At 32.1% G+C, this 11,475-nt stretch overlaps 3 protein-coding genes across 15 annotated transcripts; 2 read left to right on the top strand and 1 right to left on the bottom strand.

Annotated features, from left to right (window-relative positions):
• Positions 1-974: 974 nt before the first annotated feature.
• Positions 975-3,210, top strand: LOC107273486 (DNA repair protein RAD52 homolog). 8 transcript variants are annotated; one of them, XM_025090843.1, is made up of 7 exons: positions 975-1,146; positions 1,743-1,892; positions 1,977-2,125; positions 2,202-2,472; positions 2,541-2,612; positions 2,699-2,800; positions 3,018-3,210. In XM_025090843.1, the coding sequence occupies exons 2-7, from the start codon at positions 1,865-1,867 to the stop codon at positions 3,176-3,178; spliced, it is 783 nt and encodes a 260-aa protein (XP_024946611.1). In that variant the 5' UTR covers positions 975-1,146; positions 1,743-1,864; the 3' UTR covers positions 3,179-3,210. The 8 variants fall into 8 exon arrangements, 7 of the variants coding, with proteins under 7 accessions (XP_024946611.1, XP_024946609.1, XP_024946613.1 ...); XM_025090841.1 differs by having other exon boundaries at positions 1,743-1,896; XM_025090845.1 differs by having other exon boundaries at positions 1,018-1,146; positions 1,746-1,892.
• Positions 3,211-3,636: 426 nt separating this feature from the next.
• LOC107273483 (putative mediator of RNA polymerase II transcription subunit 26) lies at positions 3,637-11,412 on the bottom strand. Of its 6 annotated transcripts, none has more exons than XM_015751734.2 (6): positions 11,235-11,412; positions 8,076-8,140; positions 7,310-7,638; positions 5,660-7,249; positions 4,612-4,787; positions 3,637-4,544 (listed from the first exon to the last, which is right to left on the bottom strand). In XM_015751734.2, the coding sequence occupies exons 2-6, from the start codon at positions 8,114-8,116 to the stop codon at positions 4,356-4,358; spliced, it is 2,325 nt and encodes a 774-aa protein (XP_015607220.1). In that variant the 5' UTR covers positions 8,117-8,140; positions 11,235-11,412; the 3' UTR covers positions 3,637-4,355. The 6 variants fall into 6 exon arrangements, with proteins under 6 accessions (XP_015607220.1, XP_024946600.1, XP_015607219.1 ...); XM_025090832.1 differs by lacking the exon at positions 11,235-11,412 and adding an exon at positions 8,859-8,877; XM_015751733.2 differs by lacking the exon at positions 11,235-11,412 and adding an exon at positions 8,211-8,467.
• On the top strand, positions 8,747-10,290 carry LOC107273485 (protein arginine N-methyltransferase 6). Its single transcript, XM_025090837.1, has 4 exons — positions 8,747-8,976; positions 9,038-9,152; positions 9,256-9,622; positions 9,707-10,290. Exons 1-4 carry the CDS (start codon positions 8,923-8,925, stop codon positions 10,215-10,217), a joined length of 1,047 nt encoding a protein of 348 aa, XP_024946605.1. The 5' UTR covers positions 8,747-8,922; the 3' UTR covers positions 10,218-10,290.
• Positions 11,413-11,475: the final 63 nt, after the last annotated feature.

Genomic DNA, 11,475 nt, shown 5'->3' with positions numbered 1-11,475 from the left:
AAGAACTTTCGCGCCACCTTTCTCCACGTGGACGAACAATTACTGACAGTGATAATGCTCATTTCTATATTTGCTTCTCAAGATTATTGATTCCAGGTAACGAAGTCAGCTAATTATTTTCTCATAGTAAATCTTATTGAGTTTACACTGGGCGCTGGAACTGAAGATTGCAAATAAAAAGTATTTATAAGATTATAAGAACCAGCGGCAGCAGTAACAGCAATAGGAGACCCCTCAGCGAGACAGGACCCGCAATCGCTCAAGTCGCCGGTCGCGCGGCACGAGCGGGCGTTTAAAATATTAGTCAATTCTGTCATAGATAAAATTTAAAAAAAATATATAAACTTAAAATAAAGTTTGGGCAACCTAGAAAGGTTAAAAGAGAGGAACCTTGAACAATTTTTGTAGTAAAATGAAAATAAAAGAAGATGAAAAAAGAGTTCTTGATGGGGGATCGAACCCATAACCAGAGACGTTATATCTTGACAGGTTATTGACTCAGTCAGGATGTTCGTTTAATATTAAATTAAATTTATTATAGATATTTATCTATGATATTTCAAAATTTCTCTTTGAACTGTTCTCGGTCGTTTCATTTACCAACGATTTTCGCCATTCATTTTTTAATGTTCATTTTCGGCATGATAAGAGGTAAAGAGTGAAAACCAATATTTCTATGCATTTTTTATAACTTTGAAATTTATTTGAATATACACATTTGTTTGCGCATTACGTCCATACAAACGTTTAGGGTTCGGTTGGATGGAAGACCTTGCTGCCCCACCTGTTTGTCAAGAACGGATTGTGAAGGGCGACATCTTTTTCCCCACCACCGAGCAATCCATTCATTGTCGCTGACTGCAATATCGGCTGGAACGATGATCATGACCCGCGCGGCTACGCGAAATCTGTAACATCGACAGAGGCGATGATCACGAAATCCTACTCCCGTACTCGCCGCTACGATTTAGCACCATGCTTTTGGTATAACCTAAAACCGGAGCGTTGTGCATCTCCCCACTCATCTCTGTACATACCCTGCACATCTCCTCATTGGAGGAGTCAGCCATAAGGAAAGGAAGGAAGGAAGGTCTTACATACAAGTCTTGCAACGAAAAAGTGTATAGTACAAGTTACACGATGCAGGTATGTTGTGCGTCCATCATGATCCATGGTCGTTCAGTTTATCCCGCGTTTTAAGAGTGTAAATAAGTACGTTTCTTGTTTTTGAATGAAAAGAAAAAGTTTGTATTAAAGGAAAGCTTATATTGCTAAAGTATGGCAAAGGATTTTCCGTCGTGTATCAAAATTGTATGTAAAAAAATTATTTATAGTTTATATCATTTTCAATTTTTTATGTAGGTACTTGAATCTTTGATTTCATTTATTCTCGTTTAATAGTATCAAAACATGAAGAAAATATGATAATTATATATTGTTATTCAATTTTTCGTTAATAATTATAAGTAAATTATGACCATTGTTTTTAAAAATATTTACCACAAGATTATGGTTTTGTTGTTATTTTTATTATGTGAATAATATTTGTAAGAGACTTTAAACTCTCAGACATGTCATTAATAAGTTTATAACTTTTATTGTGCTATTGTCATATAAGTTAATTAATGTTTTCATTCTTTTGTACTTCTGTAATTATAATAATTCAATTGTTATTATATAAACAGCACTATATATTACACAATACTATGTAAAATTTAATAATAGAAATCATTTTACTCCAGCAGCCACAGCAGAAAGATAACAGTTCTTCAATTGGTTCTAACGATATATGTGATATTGGGGATGCACTCAATGTAAATAATGAATTAATAGCATTAGCCAATACAATATTTGGTACTAAGGAATGGAGTCATTCTGTTACAAATCAAACAGTTGGTATATATTTCAGCTCATTCCACAATAATGCAATTATTTACAATTATGATGTGTCATATAATTAAAATTTAAACTTTCAGATTTTGTTGAATATGTTAGTGGTAAATATCATGCAGGTTGTGCAGCCTATGTTAAAGTTCAGCTTAGCAATGGAATATTTCATGAGGATATGGGCTATAGCAATGCAACTGGACTAACAAAAGGCATGGCCATTTTCTGTGCCAGATCTGTATGTATTTTAAATGATACTTCTTCATAATTGTTTTATTTATTATGAGCTACTGAAACAAGTATCAATTCTGCAGGCATCAATTACTAATGCACTTAAGAAAGTTCTATTATGTTTTGGTGGAGAATTTGAAAGAAGAATAAAGGATATTGCGAGTGACAAACTTGAAACTCCAAATTTATCTGCGATTGGAGTCCCACAACAATTCACAAAAGCAACTCTGGGACCACCAGTTCATTCCACGCCTTTACGAGCCCAAAGTCCGGCACCATCAGTTAATATAGTACCGCCGCGTCCTCAGCCCACTTTTCGTTCAATTAGTCCTAATCTACCAACATTGAAAAATGGTATACACCATTTAAAATAAATCATTGTTCTTTTTTTGACAATTATTACGCAATTTTTATTGTTTCAGATGTCAATCCAAGATCTAAGTCTCCATCCGAAAAATTTGCAAATGTGAAGCCAGTACAGAATATGGATACAGGTAATGTTTTTAGACTAAAATATATAATAATTAGATACTGCTGTTCTAATTATGTGGATTATGCCAACATTCTTTTGTAATTTCAGCTATGACTGCTGAAGAGATTATGCGTTTAGAAAGAAAAAGAAAACAAAGAGAAAAGCAGGAAGAGTTCAAAAGAATGATGAAGGAAAAAGAAACAAAAGTTGGTGAGAAACGATCAGCCAAATTTTAGTATGTTTATTGAATAATATTTATTGGAACCGAATTGAATGCAGAAAAAGATTTGTATATTTATATATTTATCTAAACCAAATAAAAGTTAGTTTTGATAAAATACTTTCATGTGGCCAACTGAATGAACAAATTTGTTATTGAAAATAACTGTAAATAATAATATACGTATAACTGGTTTGATTTTTACAGCAATATGTTCCTATAATGTACATCACAATATATCCACTTCCAAACCATATTGTTACATATCTTCCGATATGCATTGCAATAATCTTAACGCTGATGAAAAAATGGAAGACAAACATTCAGCATTCGTGTGTAATGCTGCTCTTGAATATTTTAAATTGTAATCTCAAAATAAATATTAATACTTTTTGACTTCTTCAACGCTTTATGTTATTACTTATTACACATTTTGTTATTTATAGTCTTGTATATGCATTAACAACATTAATGTTTATAGTGATTCTTACCATAGTATTCTCTCATATATTTTGTATAATACAGATATTCCATATAACGGGTGAGTCACCTAATGTTTGCACATCAAATATCTTTATTGTTTCTATAGATACGTAAAATATGGTAAGGACAAAATTGAATGGTACAAAGGGGCTGACATGATACCAAAAAAAAATTTTTTTTTAATGTAATTTTTTCGAGATATCAAGGTCACCTTGACTTTTTTAAATGGAACCACTCTTTTTTAAATACCTACAGTGATAGTCCCTTTCATTAGGAATTCAGCAATCATAATTATTCCAAGGTCATTCAAGGTGAAGGGCAGAAAAAACGTATAAAACTGAAATATGGAAGTAGAATACCTGTATTTTATAATGTTCGAAATGATGGCCGTCTACGTCGATACATTGTTGTAAACGAGCTCTGAAGGAATGTTGAACTCTAATAAGTACATCCGAGGTGATATTCGTACATGCTGTGATGATACGCTGACGCATATCTTCAACTGTTGGTGGAGCATCCATGTACACGGTCTCTTTTAGTAGACCCCATAAAAAGAAATCCAGTGGATTTAAATCAGGCGAACATGCTGGCCATGAAACAGTTCCGCCTCGTCCAATCCATCGGTTTGGAAATCGAGAATCCAAAGTTTCTCTTGCTACTCGTGCATAATGAGCGGGACAACCGTCATGATGGTATCACATATCATAATGATTTTATAAAGGGACATGTAACAGAATTGGCAGATCTTCTTGCAAAAATTTATACGTTTTTTCTGCCCTTGACCTTGAATGAATGTGGAATGATTATAATCGCTGAATCCCTAATGAAAGGTACTATTACTGTAGGTATTTAAAAAAGGGTGGTTCCATTTAAAAAAAAGTCAAGGCGACCTTGATATCTCTAAAAAATTACATAAAAACAAAATTTTTGTTTGGTATCATGTCAGCCCTATTGTATCATTCAACTTTGTCCTTACCATATTTTACGTATCTATAGAAACAATAAAGATATTTGAGGTGCAAACGTTAGGTGACTCACCCTATATAAAACCTTTTCATATTATCAAGCAGACCTATCTAAAGCAATACAACCTCTCGTTATTTTAAAGAAACTTAGGACAGCCTTTTCAGTTCCAATATTTTCAATGTTATAGGATATACCACAGGGTACAAAAAAATGAGCTCCTGTGCTAATTTTTTTTTTTGCATGACGGATAGTGAAAATTACTGTGCCTTTAATCACACAAAATATCTGAAAATAACAGTTTTATAAATAATCCATTTTTATTATTTATAGGATAAAATGTTTGTATGATTACCAAATGGTGACGTTTCGGAGTTTGTGTTCCTTTGGAGGAGTTTGGATTCATTTCTATGTTACCACTACATATATCGTTCATAGCCGTATGTAATCCATTTCCATAAACCACATTACCCTCTGTTCCAGGAATTGGTTTATAATTAGAGCATATTAATGCATAATCAGCCAAGCATTCTACAATTCATTAAATATATTATAATAAATAAGAATAGTATAATGATAAATAGCAGTAATATTGAAATATAAATATATTATTGTAATTTTAAATACAAATATATATATATATACAGGGTGTTCGTTATGAAACGCACCGTAGTAACACAAGCAATTATACAAAAGAAGCAGGAAGAAACGTGTTAAAAGAATCGAATATCGAAAAAGCTATTATAAAGATGAAGCCAAGGGGGCAATCCTGGTCACCTGGATTAAAACACGTGATATTGGATTCCGGTGATAATACTCCAGCAATTGGAGTACGAATGATGGTCGACATCCCATATAATGGAAAATCTGTTCAATTAGGTATATATACAGGGTGTTCGTTATGAAACGCACTGTAGTAACACTATTACATTCTTTTTCAAATTCTAATGAATACGTGTATTTTCATTTTTTATTTCATATATCAAAATTTCGAGATAATCAAGGTTGAAGTTGCAGTAATGCGACCAACCAGAACGTGTTTAAACGGAGCGTAGATGACGTCCAGAGACAGCCCGCAAGGCCTGCTTACAGTAGGCCAATAACACTAAGAGTATCGTCTCTTGTATCTTACTCAAATACATGCAGATAAACAGGGACACAACGACGATACTCTTAGTGTTACTGGCCTAGTGCAAGCAGGTCTTGCGGGCTGGCTCGCGACGTCATCTACGCTCCGTTTAAACGCGTTCTGATTGGTCGCATTACTGCAACTTCAACCTTGATTATCTCGAAATTTTGATATATGAAATAAAAAATGAAAATACACGTATTCATTAGAATTTGAAAAAGAATGTAATAGTGTTACTACAGTGCGTTTCATAACGAACACCCTGTATATATACCTAATTGAACAGATTTTCCATTATATGGGATGTCGACCATCATTCGTACTCCAATTGCTGGAGTATTATCACCGGAATCCAATATCACGTGTTTTAATCCAGGTGACCAGGATTGCCCCCTTGGCTTCATCTTTATAATAGCTTTTTCGATATTCGATTCTTTTAACACGTTTCTTCCTGCTTCTTTTGTATAATTGCTTTCAAGTGAAACAGCAGTTCCAATGTGTTTTATTTGTGTTAAGGAATTTGATTCTTCTATGTTCTGTACATTATTGCCATTCGCATTTGTCTCCGACTTTTCTGATAATAGTTGATCTGTTTGACTTTTCGACTGTTTAGTATAACGGTCTTTTTCAATAGTTTTTTCATTGGGTACTAATTGACTTTCAACGATATTTTCATCTTCGGCTGAAAAATCGTTTCCCTCTTGACTTTTTATTACAGCTATATTAGCTGTTGATTTTGTATATTTACTTTTTCTCTCCATAGACATATTTGGTTTATTAATAGTAACATTAGTGATTGGTTGCATTACGTGTTCTGTAGAGTTATTATTCTGATTATTCCTTAATTTAGTAGATTTTGATGTTGGTGTTGTCTGTATATTGTTTCGCATTTTTCTTTTCAGTGATATTGTCTTAGAATTCTGCGCTGTTGCAGTATTTAAGAATTTATTTTGTTTATGTTTATGTTTTTTTGGTTTAACGTTCTTCTCCTCCTTTGTAGATTTAAGATTATAAATTTGAGGCGATTCGTTACTTTCTCTCATCCTAAGACTGGTTCGTCGATTTATTTCAGGCTCTACTACAAGATCACTTATGAAATCAGATCCAAACGATTTATTCTGATCTAACAGAAGTTTTATTTCTCTTGTCATATGTGCTTTTGATCCATTGGATGTTACTAAAGGATCCATAAATCTCACTTTATTTGTACTTGGTTTATTGGGAACATTTATCTTTGTTTTCTGTGATACCTTTGAAACATTGCTTTTAGATTGTACTTCAACTTGTGCATTTTTCTGAGCTTTGGCAGCAGCGATACCAAAATTTGATACAGGAATATCAGTTTTAGATAAATTTTCTACTGCTCTCTTTTCTGCAACAGAATTTATTGGAATATTATGATTATGATCTCGTATCATGAGATTCTTCGCTAAAGAACATTTCTTTTGGTTCATGAAATTCTTACTTAACAATTTGGGAATTTTCGATTTGTGAAATGGTTTTATTTTTCTGTTTAGCTTATTTTCTTTTAAACTTATTTTTGGAATTATTATGTCATCAGTCTTATTTGATGTTATAAATATGTTGGTCTTTTTTACTGTATCAGACAACACTTCAACATTTCTGGATAATATCCTTTCTTCAGTTGAAGCATCATTTTTATCTGAATACAACTTTGCTTTATTGGAAACTGATTTTCCCATACTTGTCCAAAATGAGGCTTCTTCTTCGGAACTAGTAAGTGTATCAGTAGCATTTTTATTTTCAAAAGCATTTTTATCTTTATTATGTGGTAGAGAGGTACCTATTGTATACAACACATTTTTAGTACTTCTGGTTTTTTTCTTAGTAAAATTTCTGTTTCCTGTTTAAAGTGAAACTAATTTATCAGTCAATTCTAGAATTTTAATATTGTTCATAATACCTTTTTCTTGGCTATCATTGATGATAGGCAGAAAATTCTCTGTATCTATTTTGGTTTTACTTGAAGAATGTTGTATTCCTTTCTTTTCTTTAATAATTGGCAAATGTGATTGTATTGGTTTTCTAGGTAACAATATGTTATCTTCAAACATATTTGTTGAACTACCTTGCCGCAGAGGTATAAATGTATCAAATTCCACACGTTTATTATTTTTAATATCCTTTTTATTGCTGCATTGGAGCAATGATATTTTTTGCATGGGCAACTCAGACTTAGTTTGTTTATTCACAGATAGCCTTGAGTAACTTCTATATCCCCCTGATAGTTTCCTATGAACAATAGAAGAAAAACACTTGTACTATTTAGGATTCTAACATCCTATACAGTTTTATTGATTCTATTATTCTATGCTTTCATGCTTAGAAAGGTGAATGACCTTAGTTGTATGACTGATCAATTACAACTGTACAGTATTGTACATGCACAAAACATACTACATTATTAAGTGCAATACTCCAAATACAAAAGAACGATGAAACTTCTTATAACCTAATTTATTAAATATATAAATATACTGAGTAAATTCAACTGGAGACAGCAAATTCATGTTATACAATCATTAAAATATTTGTAGTGTGATTTATTATAAAAATACTTCTAATTACAATAAACTATAAATAATGACAGGGAAAATAGTGAACATAACGAGAATATTCTTGAAACCATGCACTGATATGATATATAATATAAAAACTTTATTCTGTACCTTCGTTTTGCAGGATTCCCCAATGTTTCGTCATATTCCATTTTTCCAGGTTTGTGTTTACTTTTCTGTAATTACCAAGAAATTGTCTTTTAAACTTAGTTACGCGTATATACACATTATCTAGTATGTACACACGGTGAGCAATGAATGTCCATCGATTGTATCGTTTTTATCCTTATTTATACCAAATTATAGAAATTGTAAAGCAAAGATAAACAATTCTGCACAAAGTATGAAACGGTAATAATTGTAATAATTACGACGCACAGTCCAACAGTTGTAAAAATATATATATATATATATATATATATCTACATATAATTTTCTTATACGTTTATCTCCACTGAGATATGAATATGTATGTGAGAAACCTACATAAAATGCAGGAAATGAAATTCCCTAGACTACAACTATGTAATAATAATAATAATGTTATAATAAAGTGTAATAATTTTTTCTTCGTGGTATATAGCATTATTATACATTTTTTCTCTTATACGTTAACTGTAATATTATTAACTAAGAAAAAAGGAACTGTTAGTAAATTTTAGTTTATTTAAATTATAATACAATGTCTTATAACTAAGTACAAAATATATTGAAACAATATATTTGAATTTTAAATTGTTATACGCTATATTTTCATTATACATGTTTAATAGGGATTGATGGTAGAATACATGGTCAGTCTTTCAATTTGTATTATATAAAGCAATCTTGAATATTTGCCGGTGGATTATTTTATCGTACTTGATATTGTCGACATCTACGCCAAATACGAACCTTTCCATATTATTTGTGACCGGCCATCCTCGTGCTTTGGTTCTGTTAATATTACTAACGAGAAATGCAAGAAGGAGACAGTGTGGATGAATACTTTCGAAGTTATGAAGAACTTAACGTAGGTTATACCGATTTTAATAGCATATCTTAAATAATTAACATTTTTTACCCGTGTTCAGGTACATCATCTCATGCTGGATGATAATCCACGGACTTTTGCTTACCGCAAGGCCATATTTGAATGGCGCGAAAAATTCAAGAATAAAGTTGTAATGGATGTCGGGGCTGGGACTGGTATTAGACACTTTGAATAATCAAGAATATTACAATATATATGATATGCAATATTTTTTATTACTAGTATCATTTATTGATCAATATATTGTATACATTGCAGGTATATTATCAATATTTTGTGCTCAGGCAGGAGCAAAAAAAGTTTATGCAGTAGAAGCAAGCAAATTAGCTATACTAGCAAAGGAAGTAGTGATCGAAAATAATTTTGAAAATGTCGTGCAAGTTATTCACAATAAAGTCGAAGATCTTGATGCAAATGTTATAGAGAAAGTAGATATTTTAGTATCAGAATGGATGGGATTTTACTTGGTGCATGAAGGAATGCTTAACTCAGTTATTGTAGCAAGAGATCGTTATTTAAAACCAGAAGGTTTCATGTTTCCATCAATAGCAAAGCTTTATGCAGCTCCTTGTCAATTACCATCTTTCTTCGATTTCTGGAACAATGTATATGGAGTGAGCATGAAGTAATAATAATCGACAATAGTACTAATATATTTTCATCATTATGGAACAATTGCTTTTTGTATCATATACTTCTGTCATTACAGGTGTGTAGGAAAAAAATACAGGGAAACAAAGCCTTTAAAACCAGAAGTTTTAACAGTAAAGCCACAAGATTTACTATCAGAAGGTAAACTGATAGCTTGGTTGGATTTGAAGGAGGTCTCCGATGAAGACCTAAGTCATTTAGGTGGCAATGAATGGGTTTTCCCTTGTACTAAGGATGGTAACTATCAAGGAGCTTGCATATGGTTTGTAGTTGAATTTCCAAATGGTAGTGAATTACCCACAAGCCCTATGGATGAAGAAACTCATTGGAAACAAACGGTAATAGTTTTACCATCTACTATTGATGTTAAAAAAGGAGAAGCTATTGCATTCAAAATGTTTTTGCATCATGATTTAGTGAATTCAAGGCGTTACAATATTGAATTTATCATGTTGGATCCTGCAGATGCAGAACATGACATTCCATGTTCTTGTAATATGCCAAAGTGTATTGTTACGCGAGCCTATATACAAGAACATGTTAACAATCCTCCTATAAGTAGAGTGTAATTAAGTATAACTGATTTTTACGATTTCAAAGTTATTTCAAGTACTGTCATAAATGTATATTATAATATAATAAAAAAAAATATTTCTTATAGGTTTTTTACTTGAAGGTATGCTTTGTTACATGAGTTACACTTCTTTATCAAGTAAAGAAATGATTTTTATTTAACTTGAGATGACTATATAATAAAAATGATTAAATAACAGATTCTCATTTTGCCGGATTAAATGAAATGCATGAATGAATCAAATTTCGTTTTCAGGGGGTCGATTGTGTAACTACATATGGCTGTTTCCACCGTGCAGGGTTGAAATAGAATTACCTAATTAAAAACGAGATTTGAGCGGAATAAGCTACTTGATTGGTTAACTCTATTTCGACCCTGCACGGTGGAAACTAAGCCTATGTTTCTACCGTGTAGGGTTCAAATAGAGTTAACCAATTAAAAACTAGATTTCAGCGGAATAAGCTAACTTGATTGGTTAACTATATTTCAATCCTACACGGTGGAACATATGTACTCTAATGTAGTGGAAATACGGAAAGTGAATAGCTGTTAGCCAATCACGTGTTAAGTTCTAAAGAAGACGAGCAGAACGATTGGCTAACAGCTATTCCCTTTTCGTATTTTTAGTACGTTTGAATTACACAATCGACCCCAAAAAAATAATTTACTATTGTCACATTTCAAATTTACTACCAGTACTGTGAGCACAGTTGTGTCAGTCTATTGCATGCAGGTAAACAGAGCCACAACCAGTAGTTACCAATTACACGCTTGTGCAGATTTAAGTCAACACTAACCTTCAAGGACCTTTTATTGTCAGATAACGATAAACTTATTTATCTTTATTAGCTAGCGATTCATATACTGAAAATCTCTTCTTTAAACTCATGTCAATGTCAACTACATGAACACTTATTCAAATACTTAATACTTTTCAGAATACCATACTTCTCTGCACGCCATTATGATATCCTGAATCTTATTATCACTCTGTAATCTAAGTCTAGCTTACCTCTTTTAGTGACAATTGAATCCAGTTTTGATTTATTTATTATAAACTTTTATGTGATCGATAAAATTGTTTTCTTTGTTCACTTTTTAACAATTTGTTTATCATTTGGATCTCTATGATCATCAATACTTATGACCCGCACGGTTACAGTGGAATCTGTAACATCGATAGTGGTGATGATCACAAAATCCTACTGCCGGACTCGCCGCTTCGATTTAGGGCCATGTTTTTGATATCGTCT

This window comes from Cephus cinctus, unplaced genomic scaffold (assembly GCF_000341935.2).
Source record: "Cephus cinctus unplaced genomic scaffold, Ccin1 Ccin1_scaffold1623, whole genome shotgun sequence".
In the NCBI taxonomy this organism is placed as follows: domain Eukaryota; kingdom Metazoa; phylum Arthropoda; class Insecta; order Hymenoptera; family Cephidae; genus Cephus; species Cephus cinctus.
This window is presented reverse-complemented; position numbering and strand designations above follow the sequence as displayed.